This window comes from Coregonus clupeaformis, chromosome 25, assembly GCF_020615455.1.
Source record: "Coregonus clupeaformis isolate EN_2021a chromosome 25, ASM2061545v1, whole genome shotgun sequence".
In the NCBI taxonomy this organism is placed as follows: domain Eukaryota; kingdom Metazoa; phylum Chordata; class Actinopteri; order Salmoniformes; family Salmonidae; genus Coregonus; species Coregonus clupeaformis.
Window position 1 is genome coordinate 6986765 of NC_059216.1, and position 23578 is coordinate 7010342.

At 45.8% G+C, this 23578-nt stretch overlaps 1 protein-coding gene across 4 annotated transcripts in view; it reads right to left on the minus strand.

Annotated features, from left to right (window-relative positions):
* Positions 1 to 1229: 1229 nt before the first annotated feature.
* kif26ab (kinesin family member 26Ab) overlaps positions 1230 to 23578 on the minus strand; it is a 118101-nt gene continuing 95752 nt past the window's right edge. For 3 of the 4 annotated variants that reach the window (XM_041847707.2, XM_045207482.1, XM_045207483.1), the window contains 10 exons: positions 23329 to 23422; positions 22504 to 22766; positions 20862 to 21045; positions 16906 to 17065; positions 16222 to 16384; positions 10036 to 13300; positions 8841 to 9034; positions 4381 to 4404; positions 3580 to 3730; positions 1230 to 3386 (listed from right to left, as the gene is read on the minus strand). In XM_041847707.2, the coding sequence (XP_041703641.2) occupies positions 3202 to 3386; positions 3580 to 3730; positions 4381 to 4404; positions 8841 to 9034; positions 10036 to 13300; positions 16222 to 16384; positions 16906 to 17065; positions 20862 to 21045; positions 22504 to 22766; positions 23329 to 23422 (4683 nt within the window). In that variant the 3' untranslated portion in view covers positions 1230 to 3201. The remainder of the gene's footprint in view (positions 3387 to 3579; positions 3731 to 4380; positions 4405 to 8840; positions 9035 to 10035; positions 13301 to 16221; positions 16385 to 16905; positions 17066 to 20861; positions 21046 to 22503; positions 22767 to 23328; positions 23423 to 23578) is intronic. The other variant, XM_045207481.1, reaches the window with a different exon arrangement.

Consider the following 23578-nt stretch of genomic DNA (forward strand, 5'->3'; position numbering starts at 1 on the left):
CCCTCCTTCCCTCCGAGTCAAAGAGCACCCAGACCCAGCTAAATGCACCCATGGGATTTTATTAGAAACACGGCAACCAGCTGCTCCTGCCAGGCCACCAAATCAAACTACTATGCTTTTAATCTAATTAAATGAACAGGGAGGAGGAAAGATGGTATCACTCAGCATGGTGGACTTCTACATCTCCACTCATCTCCAGAATATTGCACACCAGGAGACCTGGCATCACACGGAGTAGAAAACCATATTTGATAGCGGTGTCATTAATCTTGCTGCATCTCTAATATCTATTTGATGGCTGCATATTTCATTCTTGTCAAACACTCCCACCCAAAAAAGTTGTATTCTTCATAAGTCATTGCACCTGGGAGATTAATCATCACAAGCAGCTCTTTGATAGCATTAATCAGATGGGGAGAAACGAATCTGTGGGAACAGGTTGTTGTTAAATAGTTGCTGTACTGCTGTGCTGTACTGTCATACTGTACTGTCTTTGGTAAGGCCTTCATTACATTCTCCTCAACCTAACTCGATGACATCCATATCTAGTTGGTTTGATGACGGTTATGGGTACCAATAACCTAACGTAGCAGGCGTAAAATAAATTCCTGAAACTAGATCCCCTACAAACTGGTCTTGACAAGAAGAAAATAAAACTGTCAGGGATGGTTCCCTTCTGCACTGTTCAACCAATTAAGTAAATATGGAGGAGTTAAGATGGAGTGTCGCCAAAGACAGTACAGTATGAAGATAGGCAGAAACTGCTTCTCCAATAGAAATCCCAGATCACGCTTTTAGGCGATGTCATGGCGACGTTGGCTAGCTAAGCTCATGCGCAGAAACTGTTGGCTCGAATCTAGGTTGTGCCTTTAGATTTAGAGAAAATGAACAACTAAGGAAGATGTTTCACTTCTCTCATTGACTTCTCTAACCCCAAACACAGACCTGGTCTGCTTGGTCTGCTTCACAAAAGTTCCCGTAAGTCTTGCGATGTTGCGCCTCTGGGTTTAGAAACTCTGTGGTGTCGCCTTGTTAACGTCCAAAAGCGGAAGTCGCGTCACAGGCTCTCTTTCCATTTCCCTTGAAAAACTGAACATCCGGTTGTTGGGGACTTGGCAGAGGCTAGGGTACCAATGACCAATAGGCAACATGGTTTTGAATTATGTAGGCCAAACAGAATGGTTTGTTTGAAGACAACCAATGAAGGAAAAATAATTCCAAGTCAGCTATAAGAAGAAACATTTTATTCACAGATAAAACTCAACACGAGCTGCCATATCATACATTTGTACACAGGGTCAGAAAAACCTATACAAAACCAAGGACATTAGAAAATATGGGTTTTGATATGAAATATGACATACATCAACTTTCTTGAAAAATTAATTCAGTTTGGTAATAGTCATTTAACTCATGAAACTAACCCGACATGAGGGAGAGCCAAAGATATTATAAAAATCAAAATGGTAAAAATGGAATAGAAATCATTCTTACAAATGAATACAAAATCTCATGCAGCATCTTCAGAAAGGGCCTGAGGGTATAACTTTGTAAGAGGAAAGAAAACAAATGAATATTTAGTTATATAAATCAAACACATCAAAATACAACCAAAGCCAGTTTCTTACTCTAGATAACCAAAACCAGTTAATCTTCTTTGTCCACACCGTTTTCAGAGAAGTTATTCAGACATTAAGATTCTGGCAGCTACATACAGCAAGTTGATTGATTGTATTTGCCAAACAACATCTAAATCTGAAGACTGCAATTGCTTCACTGCATGTATACACAGGAAACTGTAATTTTTCATGGCCTTTATTTAGGACAATGTCCTCTTGGAGCCTATCCTAGTCTTTGATTGAGACATCCGGTTAAATTATTAAAGAAAGTAGAAGGATGTATATGTGTAGCTTTGAAGCATAACTCAGAGAGGGTTCTGAGTCATTGCAAACTGTCTGTGCTGTTGATCTTAGTGCTTTATGGAGGTTCTTCTCATAGTGGAAGTGAGTATGTTGGAATGCATAGAACCAAGGCATGGCACCACTTAAAAGAGCACACCACAAAATGGCCGTAGAATGACCCTTGCTTGTGGCATCTCATCTATGCCATTTTGTTTGTGTCAGTTGAACCCAGTCGAGGCCCATCTATGGATAAAATGGGCACACTGACGAGCACCTCTGTGCCTGGGAATAATAATCAGCATGCTTTCCCCATCGCTCTGGTGGCACAGGGAGGGTGAGGGAGGTCTGTCAGGGTGACTCTGGACACCCCTAGCACAGAGCAATGGGGAGAGCCAACTGTCACACCCATGAATCATAGCGTACACACAGCCTGTTGGAAGCAGGCCCTGTATGGTGGCCCCTCTGATTGATGTGTTCTGCTGTTGCCACATCTCCAATTAAATAAACAAGGGCAAACACAGCTCAGCCCCACATACCACATACTTTCCTCTCCCCCTCTCTACACCTCCACCATCACCCATCTCAGCACCTCCACTGGGGCGTAATCAGGCCTATAACAGCAAATTGAGTCATTGACAAGATAACATAGACCTGTTTTAAAAGGTAGACTACTGAACCAGAAAGATAACATAAGGCGCAAGAGGCTGGATAAACATGGGCAAAATGCTGACTGAGGTTGGTTTGAAACATGAGAAAAGGCAAGGTTTGGGAACGCAATAACATTAGCTTATTGCTCTTCTTCTTTTTCTTTTTTAACCTACAAATTATATTTTACACATAGCATAATCATATAAATACACTATACAATGCAATATAAAATAATTATTTCTTAAAAGGAATATGTTCAGGGTTTGCTTAGGTATGCTGGTTATGATACTAGCGCCATACAAAAAATAATGACTCAAAATAAGTCGAGTGAAAAAGGCACTTCTGGGTGTCGTTGAATGACTCTTGGGTAAATGATGGCCTCTCTCTCATCATGCTTGAACACAGTAACAGTTGTGTCTGTGTACACATTTATCTCCCATTCCAACATGAACATGTCCAGAACGAGGCACTGCAGATAAGTCGGCTCAGATCTCCTGTCTCCATGCAAAGACACCCGTCCCGTTTGTCTCATCTTTTGTCTTTTTTGTTTTTCTTGTCACTTCATTCCAGCAATAACTATGAACTGGCTGCTACATTTCATCATTCTTCCTTTCTCACTTCCTCGATTCTCCATCTCTTCTTTTGCTCATTCTCAGACTTCCACTTCTCGCAGTCCCTCTTGAGTGTCAGCCGGTGATGCAACACTGATGTCGAAGCAGGTCACCATCATGACACGTGACTTGCATAGGTTGACACAGAACTCCAGCTCCTCTGTGACCTGACCCAGGGCCTGCAGGTACTCCTGGGACTCCTTGTCCAAATCCTGGTCCACCTCAACTGGAAGAGAAAAGACAGGAGAGCAGAGGATTAAAGTCCTGGTCACACACAATCAGCTGAAAACTGGAAGACTGTCCACAGAATCAAGTTAACTTTCAATAGGAAGATCACTTTCTATTTTTGTTGGGAATATGAAGAATAAAAAGGTGTACATATGCCCCTATCCTGGTAGAATAATGTTGCAGACACTCACACTCTCCTATCCACTTGCAAGGGTCCATCATCAGCCGGGTCTTGGTGTCCTCTAGCTCTTCCTTAAGTGCCTCATGTTTGACCTTCAGCTCCCTGATCTGCTGCTGCCGCCGCTCCAGAACCTTCAGCTTACTGTTGAAGTACAGCAGGCCCTGAGAGAGAGAGAGAGAGACAGAGAGAGAGAGAGGAGAGAGAGAGAGAGAGAGAGAGAGAGAGAGAGAGAGAGAGAGAGAGAGAGAGAGAGAGAGAGAGAGAGAGAGAGAGAGAGAGAGAGAGAGAGAGAGAGAGAGAGAGAGAGAGAGAGAGGGAAAAGAGAGAGAGAGAGAGAGAGAGAGAGAGAGAGAGAGAGAGAGAGAGAGAGAGAGAGAGAGAGAGAGAGAGAGAGAGAGAGAGAGAGAGAGAGAGAGAGAGAGAGAGAGAGAGAGAGAGAGAGAGAGAGAGAGAGAGAGAGAGAGAGAGAGAGAGAGAGAGAGAGAGAGGGAAAGAGAGAGAGAGAGAGAGAGAGAGAGAGAGAGAGAGAGAGAGAGAGAGAGAGAGAGAGAGAGAGAGAGTAGTGAGTGACTGAGGAACTGTTTGAAATAAAGAATAATAATAGTCATTTACTAGCATTTTTGTTGCTCCTAAAGAATTGCAGGATATACAGACACAGTCAAGTATATTAACATTTCTGGCCATTTTCCAGGTATTGTATATAACAATCCAATTAATTCCGGTTCTTCCCTTCTTAACCCTTACTCCAAACTATTCCCCAACTCCCATTAAAGAATAATCAAGCCTCAGCCATCCAACAAAATCAACATACCTTCTCAACATCCTGGAATGGCTGCTAAAGATGAGAAAAGAGAAGAAGAGAAAATACATAAGGTAAAAAATATGATTGTACTCTAGACAGAGTTATGATCTCACAGTTAGAACTCAAACAAATACGAATACACAAACATGCATCAATATATAGAGTACTAAACCCTGTATACTAAACCCTGTATACTGTATATAGACAGAAAAAGCCATGTGCACACAAATAGACATCTGAGAATACAAGCATGGAAACGTTGCATGTTATTCCAAAACTGGCCTGGGAACAGTGGGGGATGTGCGAGGCAAAGCACTTCATTACCAGCCATTCAGCCAGTGATGGTTGGGAAAGACAAATTGAAGATCATCTTTTCCTAATTGAAACTAAATCAAACCACTATCCAGCTGATTTAATATCTTCTCTTAACAATACCCTGTCTGGCTGCCTCTAACTTGTGGGAGCAGTTAATGACCCGTGGCAAGTGGAGCCAGCCATAAAGAGCCATCAGGCAGCCAGGGGATGGGCCATGGTGATGGCTGATGGGGTGTGGGGGTATAGAGAGGGGAGCACATTCCTGGACTGCTCTTTCCACCACCACCACTCCTTCCCCCTCTGTCAATCAGCACCAGCAGTGAGCCCCATCGATCAGTCATATCTAAAGCAATTAAAGCCAGACAGTAATTGCCTCCTGATCTCTTCACATTCCTGCAGAATCCCGGCTAGCATAACACTGGGCTCTGACTGTGGTCACACAGACACTTAAAGACGTCGAGATTCGCCATTGGGCAGACTAAAGGTCAAACGTCTCAGACGCATATTTTCACCTTGTTCTTTAATAAGAACCTGAGAAGGAGTGAGCTAAAACCTTCCCACGATGTCATGCCTGCGGGCCCGACTCCACCAGGTGGCAAAGGGAGGCGTAACCCCCTCAGTTAAAACTTGTGCCCCCTCAGTTTTAGTTTTATGTCCCTATATGAAAATATTTAAAAAATCAAATAATTGAGTGACAGGTTGGCGCAAAATCTGTATCTCCGCTGCGCTGTGTCAGCACAATGGACAGAGCGTGCCACGGTGTGTGTAGGGGGGCTATGGAAAGCCACTGGGGCAGTTAGGTACAGTGGCTTGCGAAAGTATTCACCCCCCTTGGCATTTTTCCTATTTTGTTGCCTTACAACCTGGAATTAAAAATGATTTTTTTGGGGGGTTTGTATCATTTGATTTACACAACATGCTTAACACTTTGAAGATGCAAAATATTTTTTTGTGTGGAACAAACAAGAAATAAGACCAAAAAAGACAACTTGAGCGTGCATTACTATTCAAAAGTCAATACTTTGTAATGCCACCTTTTGCAGCAATTACAGCTGCAAGTCTCTTGGGGTATGTCTCTATAAGCTTGGCACATCTAGCCACTGGAGTTTTTGCCCATTCTTCAAAGCAAAACTGCTCCAGCTCCTTCAAGTTGGATGAGTTACGCTGGTGTACAGCAATCTTTAAGTCATACCACAGATTCTCAATTGGATTGAGGTCTGGGCTTTGACTAGGCCATTCCAAGACATTTAAATGTTTCCCCTTAAACCACTCAAGTGTTGCTTTAGCAGTATGCTTAGGGTCATTGTCCTGCTGGAAGGTGAACCTCCATCCCAGTCTCAAATCTCTGGAAGACTGAAACAGGTTTCCCTCAAGAATTTCCCTGTATTTAGCGCCATCCATCATTCCTTCAATTCTGACCAGTTTCCCAGTCCCTGCCGATGAAAAACATCCCCACAGCATGATGCTGCCACCACCATGCTTCACTGTGGGGATGGTGTTCTCGGGGTGATGAGAGGTGTTGGGTTTGCGCCAGACATAGCGTTTTTAGTCTCATCTGACCAGAGTACCTTCTTCCATATGTTTGGGGAGTCTCCCACATGCCTTTTGGCGAACACCAAACGTGTTTACTTATTTCTTTCTTTAAGCAATGGCTTTTTTCTGGCCACTCTTCCATAAAGCCCAGCTCTGTGGAGTGTACGGCTTAAAGTGGTCCTATGGACAGATACTCCAATCTCCGCTGTGGAGCTTTGCAGCTCCTTCAGGGTTATCTTTGGTCTCTTTGTTGCCTCTCTGATTAATGCCCTCCTTGCCTGGTCCGTGAGTTTTGGTGAGCGGCCCTCTCTTGGCAGGTTTGTTGTGGTGCCATATTCTTTCCATCCGTGGGATGTTCAATGTTTTAGATATGTCTTTATAACCCAACCCTGATCTGTACTTCTCCACAACTTTGTCCCTGACCTGTTCGGAGAGCTCCTTGGTCTTCATGGTGCCACTTGCTTGGTGGTGCCCCTTGCTTCGTGGTGTTGCAGACGCTGGGGCCTTTCAGAACAGGTGTATATATACTGAGATCATGTGACACTTAGATTGCACACAGGTGGACTTTATTTAACTAATTATGTGACTTCTGAAGGTAATTGGTTGCACCAGATCTTATTTAGGGGCTTCGTAGCAAAGGTGGTGAATACATATGCACGAACCACTTTTCCGTTATTTATTGTTTTAGAATTTTTTGAAAAAGTAATTTTTTTCATTTCACTTCACCAATTTGGACTATTTTGTGTATGTCCATTACATGAAATCCAAATAAAAATCCATTTAAATTACAGGTTGAAATGCAACAAAATAGGAAAAACGTCAAGGGGGATGAATACTTTTGCAAGGCACTGTATGACTCCTTTGGTTTTCCATAAAAAGTGGGGAAAAACACTTTTTATCTGTGGGAGGCTAAGTGAATAACGTGATACGCCTCCGCCTGTAATATTTTATTTTGATTTATAATGGCGGGGTCAAGTTTACCGTTGAAGCTGCTTCACTCAACTCTGCCTCACACCCCACCACTACAGAGCTTAGTTAGCTTCTTAGCTAGCTGTTAAAAGCGTTAGTGTTATTAACCTTAGCCTATTTAGCTAGCTCAAACCAGCTAATCTGTCACTGCCACGATGGATATCAGAAATTGGCTTCACCAACGTACCCAAACAAAGCCAAAGGAGAAGGGGACACCTGGCTACTGTGTGAGTGGTTGTTAAAAGTTTTGACTTGTGAAGTTCCTCTCTCACATCAAATGCATGCGTTCTTACAACACAGAAGTAAGACTTGAGGCTACAGGGCTGCTGAAGGTGGTGACAGACCCAGGCTTTACGTTTACAGCCACCATGGTGCACAGAATCCTCAGTCTACTAGATTCTCCAAACAAATGACTCCAGGCAAAAGCAACAGATCTTTACACTGGAGTCAAAGTGGTCCGCAGTGCGTTGGAGTGCGTCGAGAAGCTGAGGTGTGACAGCGAGTTTGAAGCCATTTGAGCGCAGTTCATTAGGCCAGCAGGACAGAAGAGACTGAGTGTAAAATAATGTTCTTGGATGCTGTCAGTGGTGAAATGTCCGAACGATTCAGCGAACGCAACAACCAACTGGTGGAGGCCCTGTGTGCCCTTTGACCCAGAGAGCCATGACTTTCTAGATGTGAAAAAGGTGAAACCACTGCTGGATCTAAGTAAAAACAGATTTGGTGGAAGCTGAGTTTAGTGTCGCTCGCCAGTTTTAGCAAACTGAAATCGCCCGCTCTGGCTCCAATGAGGACGATATGGACCCCACTTGACATCCTGCAACAATTCTCTGGGCCTCTCTCCGCTATGCCGACCGTGCTTACTGGACTGACGCATGGATTGACCTTTGGGGCGTCCACAGCTACATGCAAGAACTCATTTTTCACTTTGACAAACGTGTTCAGTCAGCACAGAAGAAGCATGCTACACCCGAGGAAAGCTCAACTAATCCAACTGGCATTGGAGGGGGATCTTACATGAAGATTTCGGGGAGAATGGAATGATCGATTACTCAGGAAGTTCCACAGAGCATCAACAAGGCTGCAACTCTTCCGAAAAGGTAAGAAACAATCTAGCTGGTTGTTTTTTATCAGAATCTTGGTGGTATTGCCAGTGGCGTCATCTCAGCAAAAACCTAGGGTATGGAATGGCATAATGACTTCCTTAGCCACCAGCCAAGGTTTTCAACAGCCTTGCTTTAGTGTGTAGGGCGCTGTCCATGGTGCTGATAGAGTGCAGCAATTTGTCACTTCTTGGTCAAAGGCACTCAATGGTCTCGGCATTTTAACTTTTATGTTTATTATGGTATTGCGTGACATAAGCAGAATTCAATATAATTCCAACGCAAGAACCCCAAATAATTGTGCCCCCTCACCGATTTCAACTGCCCCCTTAGTCACTTTATCCTGGCGCCTGGTCTGCATGCCTGACTTCAATGTAGCACATTCAGAATATTGCTGAGATCAATGTGACACATGCAGACTATTGCTGAGCTTTACATTGCTAAGCAGCATGTATGTAGTGATGAACATAAACCTAATGACTCTAAAATAAGTGCAGTAACAGTATGGGGAGCTTGTATTACAGACAGTAAGCATGATCCTTCACTCACCTCAGCTGAGTCCTCCTGTCGTCGCCTCTGGAGCCGTTCCACATCGTCGATCTCGTACACCTTGATCTCGAAGGGTTCCTTCAGTGGTCCTGACATGGGCGGCAGGTCCACCCATTGGCCAGCTGTGCCAGCCTTCTTCCCCAGTGACGAGGTGTCTGGCAGGGGGGCCGGGATGAGCCGTCGCCGCTGTAGCCCTGGAGAGACACAGACACAGACAGACAGGCACCTCAATTACTGCTGGAAATATATAATGGTAATATCTGCCAGGGCCGAGCTGTACAGCTCTGTCTATTAGTAAATATGTAAGAAGCTGAGACTGAGATGTAAAGAGATAGAAGGCTTTACACAGGCCTCCTGAGCGTGCTGTAGATTGCATATGTATAAGGCTTTCACCACTGTCTATTTCAAATCCCTACCACACAATATGAATTGAAGAGATTGACTACATAAATCTAAGAGAGCTGGAACATGGTCACAAGTTTCCGCTGCTGTTCAACTGAGTTCCAAGTCATCTAATTTCTGCTGAATCTGAAAGGTGACAAAACCAATAAACTATAAGAATCAGATTTTAAAAAGTTAGAGCCTCTATCTTTACAAGATTGCCTTGGGGAGTTGGAGAAAGCGACAGGTTGTCCTTGATGTTGTTTGGAGATTATGTGCTATACTTCTCTGGCATACTGCTTCAATCAGTAGATCTGTGGAAATGTATTTCTTATTTCAGACGGGAACACCACTCAGTCTGCTTTTCAGCATGACACATCTAGTTAAAGTCAACAGCAGTGAACCTTGACCCTTAACAAGAGATTGTCTAAGCTGATCTGCACAGGCAAACTACTTTTCCAAAGCAATCAGGGGTATTTATAGACGTGCTGTATGACTTTTAGACAAGAGGCTTTTATAGCGGAGTGGTAGAAACAGTTAGGGCTTATGACCTCCATTAACGATCTTCTCCTCCATTATTTATCAAGTGGACTGTTTGACTTCTGACATCACTCAGTGGCTTGTAAAAAACAACAAAGACTGGGCTTGAACAAGAAAGCTTGTAAAAGGACCTGAGTAATGCTTGGGCTTTTATGGAACTTTCACATTTTTGAATGCCTCAATTGATTCCCCGACTAAACCTACAGTATGCTGTTGTTCAGGATATTATCAGATAGATAATGCATAATGATGTATACAGATTCAGAGCTATTACCATTGCGTTTCTTGGGGGATTTGGATGTCCTGGGGCGGCCTGAGGAGGACATTCCACTCTCACTCATGGAGTCGTGTGCAGAGGAGGCGCTGCCTGTGGCCTCGCTGTCCCGGATCATGCTCTCATAACCACTGCTGCCCCCGCTGTGGTAGAAGAGGGCTGTGCGGCCCATGGCTGGGGGCAGCTCTCCACTCAGAACACTGCTGTTGTCACTGCCATGGCCACTGCTGTAGCGCTGCGGCCTTCTGGGGGCTGTGATCTTACTGTAAGGGGAGGGCAGCATGACCACGAGGGACTTGTCATCACTCAGGTTCACACCACTGTCATTACCACTGTCAGAGTCCCCTGAGCCCCTCAGGTGTTTGCCTGATGTGCTGCCTGATGCCAGCTCACTGACCCGGCTGTTGGCTGCCCGCATAGCATGCTTGGTGCCCATGATGGTCCCCCGGCCAGGCTTGCTGCTGACAGCTGCCGTGGCTCGCGGGGCGGAGGTCTTGCCAGTCGGGGGAAGGTTGGCGTTGGGGTTCCTGGTGGCTGGAGCTGCCAGGGACTTGGTGGAGGAGCTCAGGCCCTTAGAGTTGCTCGCTGACAACGAACGGGCCTTACTTCCATTGACCGCTCCTAGCGATCTGGGGTTAACACTACCTTTGACCTGCCCAGGTTTACCTAGAGCACCTATAGCACCACAGGGGGAAGGTGGGGAGGTAGCAACGGGAGAGTTGGTTGAGTTTGGTACACCGAATCTGGGAATGGACCTGCTGGACTTGCTGCAGCCCAGGCTGGCTCCACTGTTTTCTCGACTGAGAGTGGGCTTGGAGCCCACCATGGACATGCTGTCACACCTTTCCAGAGACATCTGACTGCCGTAATGCTGCCGACCAGCATCCCCTCTGGCCCTCAGACTGGAAGTGGCTTTGGCCGAGGTGTAGTCACCCCTGAGGCTGGAGGTTTTGAGACTGTTGGAGTCTCCTCTGCAGCGGACCTCTAGTTCATCCTCTGACACCGCCCCCCTGGTGAGTTTGGGCCTCCCTGCTTCCCCGTACGCAAACTTTAAGGCACTTTGGGGCAGCAGAGGCCTGTTCTTCTGATCCAGACTGGACTTGCGCACCGGAGGTGGAGGAGGTGAGGTACCACCAGGTTTGGGGAGCATGCTGGCTTGCTGCCCATTTGCCTTGCCATTCTTTCCCAGAGAGGAGAACTTGAGAATGTTGGTTGTGGTGGTGATGTCCTTGGTTGTGGCCTTGGTCTCTGGGGAGACGTGGATGACAGGCACAGTGCCCAGGGTGGTGGCCCCTCGTCTTAGCTGAGGCATCTTGCTGGGGGGCTCCGCTTTCTTACTGGTGGACTTCTCACAGCCATCCACCACCCTCTGGGCTGAGGTAGAACCCTGCACCTTGGGTGGGCGAGGTACACCATTGCTGTTGACAACACCAGCTTTGCGGCAGGGAATGCCACTCACTGGGGTTCTGGGGAGCTTGCTGGTGGCGCTGGAGTCTGGAAGCTGAGGTTCAGAGTGGTTGTCGATGCGCTGCCAGGGGTTCTCCTGCTTGACTTCCTGTCTCTGTGGTTCACGACTGCTGCTGCTACTATAGGCGATTGATGAGGTAGGTTTCACTTTCTTGGGAAGACTGGAGTGGACTATGTAAGGGCCCTGGGAGGGTTGGGAGGAAGAGCTGAGAGAGTTAACTTTAGCTGTTTTTGATGGGAATCTGAGGGATCCTTTGGTTGACTCGGGAGACGGAGGACACTTTGTCAGGGACAGTTTGCTAGATGCTGCGCTGTCACTGTCCAGTTCAGAAAAACTAAAGCCGCTGTCGTTCAGGGAGTTCTTGGCATCCCTTCGGGATGATTCACAGTGGAACATATCCAGGGAATCCAGGTAGAAGGTGCCTTCTGGGCCGATGTGCTTAGTCTGTGGGAGGAAAACATCTGCAGAGTGTACCCCTTCACTCTCCAGAGTACAGACGCTGACCTCGCTGAGCCAGGAGCTGATGGACGAGCCCCTGCTGCCCACACACACAAATGTGTCATGCTGTAAGGGGGTGAGCACCTCGATGTTGACCTCTGCACCCCCCACAGCAGATGTGTAGGCGTCAAACTCGTCGTTGATGCTGCTGATAATACTGACGGGCCGTGAGCCGGAGGCCAGGGCCTGCAGGGAGCAGTCGCTGTTGAAGCTGATGATGCTGGAGGGCCGCCCGTTGTCTATGATGCTGCCGATGGAAAGCTCCTCCACCACGGTGAACACCAGCTCATCCTCTCCGTTCAGCTCCACAGGCTGCTGCAGGGTGACCGTAGCCCGGAGAATGTCCCTGTCCAGGCACCTCTCTCTCAGGGTGGAGCGCAGCTGGCAAACCTCTACTGGTCCCCTGGTCTGGGCCCTATCAAGGAAATGGGAGTCTCCTGATTCCCCCCGTTTTCCAACCTGATGGCTCATTCCCACGGGGGGCATTCTAGTGGGGGACCTCTCCTCTGCCGCTCTGTTGCCCCTGCGTGAGTCTCTCTGCTGTGGGGGAGGGGGAGCAGGCTTGGGTAAGGGCTTCTTGTTGAAGTAGACCTTCTCCCGGACTACTGGCTCAGAGGCTGGCATCGTGGCCACTTCCTGTTTGATTGGGCTTGCTCTGCTCTCTGACGTCATCACCTTCTCACCATCAGCACTTGTTCTACATATGCTCTGTGACACCCCTCTGGAATGTTCCAGTTTAGACTTAGAGGGGCTGACGGATGGAGTGGCTACAGATTTAGGAGCCAGTTTGGGAGATATGCTCTCCTGGGAGGAGGAGGCTTTAGTTACAGTCTTTGGGGAAACAGAGCCAGGGCTTTCCTTTGCTTTGCTGTCCATCTTGGGGCTGGCCTGACTTCCCATGCCCTCTCCAACAAACGCTGTAGGCTCCTCGCTGCCGTCGATACACTCCAGGCGCTCCTGCAGCTCAGCAAACGTGTTGCACTTGAAGAAGTGATCCCTGTCCAGGGGGCCCTCCTTCCCAGACCGCTTCCTGTTCAGGGAGGGGATGATGGGAACGAAGGTGGGTGGGCCCTCGTTGTCACTCAGTTCCCGGTCAGAGATGGCAGCGCCCCCCGGCCCCACATAGATGACGGTGTCACAGGACTGTTCGCTGCTGGAGGAGTAGTCTGGGTCGCTGAGCAGGGAGGGCAGGTCCGGGTCCAGGGCCACCGTCCGGGGGTGGAAGGGTCTGAGGTGGGGTGGCCGACGGATCCTCCCCTCCTCACAGGAGCTCTCCCCACCAGAGGAACTGGATGCATACTGCAACACAGACACATACAGAGACTTACTAAACAGTGTACAGTGGCTTGCGAAAGTATTCACCCCCCTTGGCATTTTTCCTATTTTGTTGCCTTACAACCTGGAATTTTAATGGATTTTGGGGGGGGGTTGTTTCATTTGATTTACACAACATGCCTAACACTTTGAAGATACAAAATATTTTTTATTGTGAAAAACAAGTAATAAGAAAAAAATACAGAAAACTTGAGCGTGTATAACTATTCACCCCCCCAAAGTCAATACTTTGTAAAGCCACCTTTTGCAGCAATTACAGCTGCAAGTCTCTTGGGGTATGTCTCTATAAGCTTGGAACATCTAGCCACTGGGATTTTTGCCCATTCTTCAAAGCAAAACTGCTCCAGCTCTTTCAAGTTCGATGAGTTACGCTGGTGTACAGCAATCTTTAAGTCATACCACAGATTCTCAATTGGATTGAGGTCTGGGCTTTGACTAGGCCATTCCAAGACATTTAAATGTTTCCCCTTAAACCACTCAAGTGTTGCTTTAGCAGTATGCTTAGGGTCATTGTCCTGCTGGAAGGTGAACCTCCATCCCAGTCTCAAATCTCTGGAAGACTGAAACAGGTTTCCCTCAAGAATTTCCCTGTATTTAGTGCCATCCATCATTCCTTCAATTCTGACCAGTTTCCCAGTCCCAGCCAATGAAAAACATCCCCACAGCATGATGCTGCCACCACCATGCTTCACTGTGGGGATGGTGTTCTCGGGGTGATGAGAGGTGTTGGGTTTTGTGCCAGACATAGCGTTTTCCTTGATGTCCAAAAAGCTCAATTTTAGTCTCATCTGACCAGAGTACCTTCTTCCATATGTTTGGGGAGTCTCCCACATGCATTTTGGCGAACACTAAAAGTGTTTGCTCATTTCTTTCTTTAAGCAATGGCTTTTTTCTGGCCACTCTTCCGTAAAGCCCAGCTCTGTGGCGTGTACGGCTTAAAGTGGTCCTATGGACAGATCCTCCATAGGACCGCTTTGCAGCTCCTTCAGGGTTATCTTTGGTCTCTTTGTTGCCTCTCTGATTAATGCCCTCCTTGCCTGGTCCGTGAGTTTTGGTGGGCGGCCCTCTCTTGGCAGGTTTGTTGTGGTGCCATATTCTTTCCATTTTTTAAATAATGGATTTTATGGTGCTCCGTGGGATGTTCAAAGTTTCAGATATTTTTTCATAACCCAACCCAGATCTGTACTTACATTTACATTACATTTTAGTCATTTAGCAGACGCTCTTATCCAGAGCGACTTACAGTTAGTGAATACATTTTTTTTTTTTTATGTAATATATATATATATATATATATCTTTTTTTTCATACTGGCCCCCCGTGAAAATCGAACCCACAACCCTGCCGTTGCAAAAGCCATGCTCTATCAACTGAGCTACATCCCTGCCGGCCATTCCCTCCCCTACCCTGGGCCAAACCCTGGCGTTGCAAAAGCCATGCTCTATCAACTGAGCTACATCCCTGCCGGCCATTCCCTCCCCTACCCTGGGCCAATTGTGCACCGCCCATGAGTCTCCCGGTCGCGGCCGGCTGCGACAGAGCCTGGATTCGAACCAGGATCTCTAGTGGCACAGCTAGCACTGCGATGCAGTGCCTTAGACCACTGCGCCACTCAGGAGACATTGGTTGCACCAGATCTTATTTAGGGTCTTCATAGCAAAGGGGGTGAATACATATGCACGCACCACTTTTCCGTTATTTATTTTTTAGCATTTTTAGAAATTTCACTTCACCAATTTGGACTATTTTGTGTACATCCATTACATGAAATCCAAATAAAAATCAATTTAAATTACAGGTTGTAATGCAACAAAATAGGAAAAACATCAAGGGGGATGAATACTTTTGCAAGGCACTGAAATGTGCTTAGCACATGAATGTGCTACATACTTAGACTTTCTGCATAATCCACATGTTCAATACATAATATTATTACTTTAGAAATTGAAAAAGTCTTTATATAGTTTTCTCCACCATTTTCCCATTTCCTGCTGTAGATTTACAGTTAATTGAATCGCATAATGAATTCACGGTGGAATAAATCATAAGGCAAATATAAATTGCTTTAAAATTGTCAGTCAATACATTTAAAGGTTAAATGTGAACATCAATAGGCACACTGAAATGAATGTCAATAATTTGAATCAGTGTGCGTGGAATGCATTATAATTACGCCCAGATGCTAAATAAATGCATGCTGTCATTACACCTAATTATCTGGAGCATATATTTCCCGAATCTGAGGGCATGCATTACAAACATCCTTAGGCAGCAGGATTGGGATCAATTCGAATTGAAGGCAGTCAATTCAGGAAGTGATTTGAATTTAAAATCCCATTTTTTCTTGTGACATAAATAGCTTCTCCTTTTCAGTTAATTGAGAAGTCAGTAAAAATGTATGCTTATTTTTTCAATCATTGAATTGGAATTTCAGTTTACTTCCTGAATTGACTGCCTTAACTTGAAATTGAACCCAACCCTTTTAGGCAGCCCTATTGATTACATGATTATGTGTTGAGCAGGCAAGAAAAACTAGCTCTGAATTATGGCACTAATAACCTTGCATTAAGAGAGGCCGTGATTCATTTCATACCATGGCCTCCAATTTACAGTAAAGTGGGAAGAGCTTTTTCAAGATCTCAGCTACTAATAGGCTACTATATGAAATGGTGAACAGTGCAACTTCTGTTAATAAACCCACTGTAATAAACTCTTGAGATCACTAAATAGTTATTATAACTGTGAAAATCTATGGCTTTCCCTCATCAAAACAGTGAGGGCCCTGTTCATCGAAATATGCTACTGTTCAAATGGAGAATATCCATGTCTCTTAATCAATGTCAACAGTGTGTGATACTGAAAGCTCATCAAGTCCAGACACAGACCTTGGACTTCTTCTTCCTCATGCGGTGGATGCGTGAGGCCAGCTGGATGGTTGTGAGGGAGTCAGTGTAGTTGGCAGGGGAGTCAGAGATGTGGGCGATCATTGTAGTTCTACAGTTAATGTTCCCCAGCGACTCTCTCAGCAGCATCGTCAGTTTGCTGTCCCTAGAAATGATACGTTCACACACCGTCATCATCATTACTGCTCAGGAAACGGCAGGATGTTTCAGTGCCCTATATCCCTGGCTTTGCTAATGACTAGAAAACAAACGTTACAATGTTGGTTTACATTCAACCACGGTTCTCTACACCTTATATTAGTCTGGGTTGCCAGATATTTTTTTTATATCACATTTGGAACAACTGGTTCTTCGACTGTTATCTTAGGTTCCTAAGCTGAATGCTCATTTTACAGTATATTTCCTCCCATTTTAGCTTGCTTTCCCCATTTCACACTTTGTCTGCACTGCATTCCCCAAATTAAATGTTCTGTCTCTGATTCCATAGTGTAGCAAACTACATGGCTGAGACTGGGATATTTCTATAGCACGCTAGAATAAACACAGCCTTGATAGTTAAGGTAAATGTACATGCATAAACTTGTCTCATTTTGATTACATGACTCGACTCCTTTACATATTACATATTCAAGGTATAGATAGAAAGTTCAGTACTAGTTCCCCTACCTGTAAGGTACGTGCTTGGCTCCATTGGCTAAAGCCATGATAACGTTTCCCAGCGCGGTGAGAGACAGACACAGGCCTCCCCCTCCGTCTCGGCTCTTACTAAGGACCTTCTCACAGCTCCCCAGGTCTATGAGGTGCAGCCTGCTCCGTCCGCCTGACACTGTAGATGACACAGGAGGAAGAGCCAGGTGAGATTATATCTCAGCACAGACACAGTCAGACACTCCCTCTGAAGGAAGAGGGTTCCCACATGCTGCTGCTGCGCCTTACAGGCAGGAGAGGCACAGCCCAGACCAGACCAGACATGGCAGTCTGATTTATTCATGAGTAAGCCTCTCGGTCTGAAGTGATTCAAATCTGGGCTGAGATTGTCTCAGTTTAACAGACAGGTAATAACGTTCCAGACACATAAAAGTATCTTGTTGTCACATTACATACATACAAAACAAAGGAGGACAGTCACTGTATTTGGCACCTAAATGGTAATTGGAGATGATGACTAGTTTGGGGGGCTGTGCTATAAAAGTCAAAAAGTATGCAGTGATTCAGTTTAGACGGAAGGGGAGCAGGATTTCTCCAAATGTTATTCAGCAGAGGGGCAGCACATTGTAATGTAGGTCACTGATATGTTATTTCAGATTAATCAAATCAAACTGTGAAATGCTTGCTTACGAGCCCTTCCCAACAATGCAGTTTAAAAATAATAATACAATAAAAAAATAGTAACACGAGAGGAATAAAATACACAAGAATGAAGCTATATACAGGGAGTACCAGTACTAGATCAATGTACAGCTATATACAGGGAGTACCAGTACCAGATCAATATACAGCTATATACAGGGAGTACCAGTACCAGATCAATGTACAGGGGTATGAGGTATTTGAGGTAGATATGTACATGAAGGCAGGGTAACGTGATTCCCACGGGGGGCCAGTATGAAAATGTATGCACTCACTAACTGTAAGTCGCTCTGGATAAGAGCGTCTGCTAAATGACTTAAATGTAAATGTAAATGTAATGTGACTAGGCATCAGGATAGATAATAACAGAGTAGCAACAGCATATGATGAGCGTAAAAGTGTGTGTGTTGTGTCGATATGCGTGTGTGTGTGTTTGTGACTTGTCGGTATGCGTGTGTGTGTTATGTGTGTGTGTGCGTATGTAGTTTATGTGAATGGGTGAGAGTGTCAGTGTAGCGTGTGTGTGAGTGTGTATATAGTGTGTATATATAGTCAGTGCAAGATATTAACGGTCTATTTAGCGGTCGTGTGGGTAGAGCTGTCTCGGAGCCTGTTGGTCCGAGAGCCGATGCTCCAGTACAGTAGCAGACTGAACAGTCTCTGGCTTGGGTGGCTGCAGTCTTTGGTAATTTTTCGGGCCTTCCTCTGACCGAATATAAAGGTCCTGGATGGCAGGGAGCTCGGCCCCAGTGATGTACTGGGATGTCTGCATCACCCTCTGTAGCGCATTGCGGTCGAAGGTGGTGCATTTGCCATACCAAGCAGTGATGCAGCCAGTCAAGATGCTCTCGATGGTGCAGCTATATAACTTTTTGAGGATCCGAGGGCCCATGCCAAATCTTTTCAGCCTCCTGAGCGGCGAACCATTAAACTCTTGTCAGCAAGACTTAGAAATTGTGTGCTTCAAATCCACACTCTCGTTCCGCTAAGCACAACACATGAATGCAAACAAGTCTCTTTTTTTCACCCATCCATAAACATTCCAAATGAGGCTTGTTATCCATTCAGATTTATTGCGGCTTTATCCACCATCTAGCCCAGTGCAGCACAGTCTCCTATGGCTATGATGGTACCCTCTGACAGCACAGATACAGTTGAAGTCGGAAGTTTACATACACTTAGGTTGGAGTCATTAAAACTCTGTTTTCAACCACCCACAAATTTCTTGTTAACAAACTATCGTTTTGGCAAGTCGATTAGGACATCTACTTTGTGCATGACACAAGTCATTTTTCCAACAATTGTTTACAGACAGATTATTTCACTTATAATTCACTATATCACAATTCCAGTGGGTCAGAAGTGTACATACACTAAGTTGACTGTGCCTTTAAACAGCTTGGAAAATTCCAGAAAATGATGTCATGGCTTTAGAAGCTTCTGATCATCATTTGAGTCAATTGGAGGTGTACCTGTGGATGTATTTCAAGGCCTACCTTCAAACTCAGTGCCTCTTTGCTTGACATCATGGGAAAATCAAAAGGAATCAGCCAAGACCTCAGAAAAAACGTTGTAGACCTCCACAAGTCTGGTTCATCCTTGGGAGCAATTTCCGAACGCCTGAAGGTACCACGTTCATCTATACAAACAATAGTACGCAAGTATAAACACCATGGGACCACACAGCCGTCATACCGCTCAGGAAGGAGACACATTCTGTCTCCTAGAGATGAACGTACTTTGGTGCGAAAAGTGCAAATCAATCCCAGAACAACAGCAAAGGACCTTGTGAAGATGCTAGAGGAAATAGGTACAAAAGTATCTATATCCACAGTAAAACAAGTGCTATATCGACATAACCTGAAAGGCCGCTCAGCAAGGAAGAAGCCACTGCTCTAAAAAAAAAAAAAACGCCATAAAAAAGCCAGACTACGGTTTGCAACTGCAGATGGGGACAAAGATCGTATTTTCTGGAGAAATGTCCTCTGGTCTGATGAAACAAAAATAGAACTGTTTGGCCATAATGACCATCATTGCAAGCCGAAGAACACCATCCCAACCGTGAAGCATGGGGGTGGCAACATCATGCTGTGGGGGTGCTTTGCTGCAGGAGGGACTGGTGCACTTCACAAAATAGATGGCATCATGAGGAAGGAAAATGATGTGGATATATTGAAGCAACATCTCAAGACATCAGTCAGGAAGTTAAAGCTTGATTGCAAATGGGTCTTCCAAATGGACAATGACCCCAAGCATACTTCCAAAGTTGTGGCAAAATGGCTTAAGGACAACAAAGTCAAGGTATTGGAGTGGCCATCACAAAGCCCTGACCTCAATCCTATAGAACATTTGTGGGCAGAACTGAAAAAGCATGTGCGAGCAAGGAGGCCTACAAACCTGACTCAGTTACACCAGCTCTATCAGGAGGAATGGGCCAAAATTCACCCAACTTATTGTGGGAAGCTTGTGGAAGGCTACCCAAAACGTTTGACCCAAGTTACACAATTTAAAGGCAATGCTACCAAATACTAACTGAGTGTATGTAAACTTCTGACCCACTGGGAATGTGATGAAAGAAATAAAAGTTGAAATAAATTATTCTCTCTACTATTATTCTGACATTTCACATTCTTAAAATAAAGTGGTGATCCTAACTGACCTAAGACAGGGAATTTTTACTAGGATTAAATGTCAGGAATTGTGAAAAACTGAGTTTAAATGTATTTGGCTAAGGTGTATGTAATCTTCCGACTTCAACTGTACCTGCAGCAATATGGTTCAGTGCATTCATCACTTGCGGATTAATCAAAAAAGCCAGAGCATTTGTTGAATCGAATGGGCAAATGATAAATAGTATAGCAGAACAATGAATAAAAATCAGACACTATCACAGTCAAAGACACACAGAGTGACATTAGAGCTCAGAGAGCGCCTCAAATCATGTAGTAATTATAGCTATGCTAAGTATAGTAGTGGTAGTAACAGGGAAAGGGGATACCTAGTCAGTTGCACAACTGAATATATTCAACCGAAATGTGTCTTCCGCATTTAACCCAACCGCTCTGAATCAGAGAGATGCATGAGGCTGCCTTAATTGACATCCACGTCATTGGTGCCCGGGTTTGTTGTTGGGGTTGTTGCCTTGCTCAAGGGCAGAACGGCAGATTTTTCCACCTTGCCGGCTTGGGAAATAGAACCAGCGATCTTTCGGTTACTGGCCTTACACTCTTAACCGCTAGGCTACCTGTAGAAGTAGTAGCAGTTTTACTCACTGCCTCCCTTGCCACTCTTCTCCATGCGGTACTGGTAGATATGCAGCGTGAACAGCATGTGAGAGTTGCGTCTCTCTTCCTCATCTGAGTCGGGCCTGCTGGTGCTGCGTGCTGCGATGGCCGCGTCCAGGAAGAAGGCTGCCTTCTCTGCCGTGGGAGCGCGGAGCTCGCTCTGGTTCTGGAGCTAAGGGGGGAGGAGAGAGGAGAGGGAAGGGTAAGGGGGGGGATAAGGGTTAGATAAGGGTTAGAGAGATAAGGTTTAGATAAGGTTAAAAGAGATCAGGTTTAGATAAGGGTTAGAGAGAAGGAGAGAGTATGGGGTTGGAGAGAAAGAGTTGGAGGAATCGGAGAAAGGAAAGAGAAAAAGTAGAGAGGGTAGCCAGGTAATTGGACCCAGGCACACATTTCCTACCCATTAGATTGGGTCTCGGGGGCAATTGTACTTATTGTGATCGAGATGTAGTTGTCCCTGATTGCACTGACTTTGCTCACAGCTGCTTGTTTGAAGAAGTGTACTTACTGTGATCAAGCTGTGGTTGTCCCACTGGCTATCCTAAGTTGAATGCACCAATTTGTAAGTCACTCTAGATAAGAGCGTCTGCTAAATGACTTAAATGTAAAATGTAAAATTAGAGAAACAGATATGCACACATTTACATTTACATTTACGTCATTTAGCAGACGCTCTTATCCAGAGCGACTTACAGTTAGTGAACACATATATATATTTTTTTTATACTGGCCCCCCGTGGGAATCGAACCCACAACCCTGGCGTTGCAAACGCCATGCTCTATCAACTGAGCTACATCCCTGCCGGCCATTCCCTCCCCTACCCTGGACGACGCTGGGCCAATTGTGCGCCGCCCATGAGTCTCCCAGTCGCGGCCGGCTGCGACAGAGCCTGGATTCGAACCAGGATCTCTAGTGGCACAGTTAGCACTGCGATGCAGTGCCTTAGACCACTGCGCCACTCAGGAGTACTGAGTGAGGTGGATTAGGGAAGGTAATGGAGGAGCAGGAGGCAGGGGCACTTCCCTCCACACGGATGTTGTGGTGGTGGGATATGGAGAGAGGGGGGAGTGGGGAGTGGGAGGAAAGGGGGGAGAGTGGGGCATGTAGTAGGGGCCCCACACCACATGGTTGGAGGAGGAGCTGTGAGGAGCTTCACAGGACTCCAGGCAGCCTTTGATTTCACGGTGCACACAGAGCCCCAAAAAAACAACATCTGACGGCAACACCTGTCAGTGCCTTCAAACCCCATCCCCCCGACCCCCCAATTAGTCCTATTGTGATGCAGAGGGAGAGAGCTAATTCAGGAGTAATAGATGCTGAAGGATGTTGACAGGGGAGTCAATAAAAAGGTATGAAGAAAGATGTCGCTATGTGGATGGCTTTGGTGAGAATATAGTGCAGGGATTTATTAAGAAAGGTAAGACAGGGCAATATGGGCTCAGAGTACACAGGGGAAAGACCTGGGAGATGAAAGAAAACAGACAATCTTTGGGGTAGACATAGGTAGGTAGTAGTGAGAATCAGATCAATACACAGACACTAATATATACCAGACAGAGAGAGAGACGGAGAAGGAGAACAAAGAACGGGAGGAAAATGGGGACGCGTCTGGCCACCTTTTTTCCTCACCTGAGTGCCACAGATGGGGTCCTCACGCAGGTAGACCCCTGGGGACTGTCCGTCCTGCACGCTTCCTGTTGACACCTCAGACAGGAGGTCCTTCAGCGCCTCGTCCTTCCCACAGATCTCCACGGCAGACACACGGACAGAGAAGCGCGTGCCCGTCTTCTCTTTGCGCTCGTTGATGAGTTTGAAGAGCCAGGAGATGGCGCAGGGCACGATGCCGAGGTTCTGGGTGGAGCCGTCTTTGCCAATCATGGTGAATGTCTTGCCTGGAGACAGAGGAGAGGACGGCGAGGAAGGGGGATGGAGACATTAATATACAAGTCCGGTGCATTGCTGTTGGCAACAGCCTGCTGCTCATTTCTCTCCGAAAAACGAAGAAACACTAGTAATATGCTGTCTAGAATGGGTAGAGGAGAGGAAAATGCATTACAACTGTTGATTGGGAATATACTGTATCTCTAATAACTTACAAAGGGGGTGATTCAAGGAGCAATCCCTGGAGGATGAAAACAGAGGAGAAGAAAAGGTAAAAGGAAGCCTGTTCTGAGAAATGACACTCTTTCAGGCTGGGTGAAGAGTCCAGGTCAATTACAGTGGTTTTAATTCAAGACTGTTCCCTGCAGCCTCTATATAGAAGTCTCCATCCCTCCATCCCCCACCATCTCTCACTAGCCCCTCCCCACTGTCTTATTTTCTCCTCAGCCCACTCCAGTGCACCACTAATCCATTTGTGAATGTGGACATCAAACCAGGCCGATAAAGGGAGAGTTTTCTTTGTCTAACAAAGGCCTTTTGCCAGATTTCAGTTGAGTAGAGGGGCTTACTTACCGAGCTTGACATGCCCGAAGCAGAAGATGCAACCGTCCGCACCGTTCACCACAGACTGGATGACCTCAGACACTGTCCCTGAGCACACCTCTGCCTGCAAAGAGAGAGGGAGAAAGAGAGAGAGATAGAGATGGAGTGGTTAAAGAGCATACACTATATCTGCCATTCCCCTTTTAGAATTGTGTACATTCAAACAGAATTGGAATATCAAGTCATTGCCAAACACACATACACATACAAAGTATTTTCT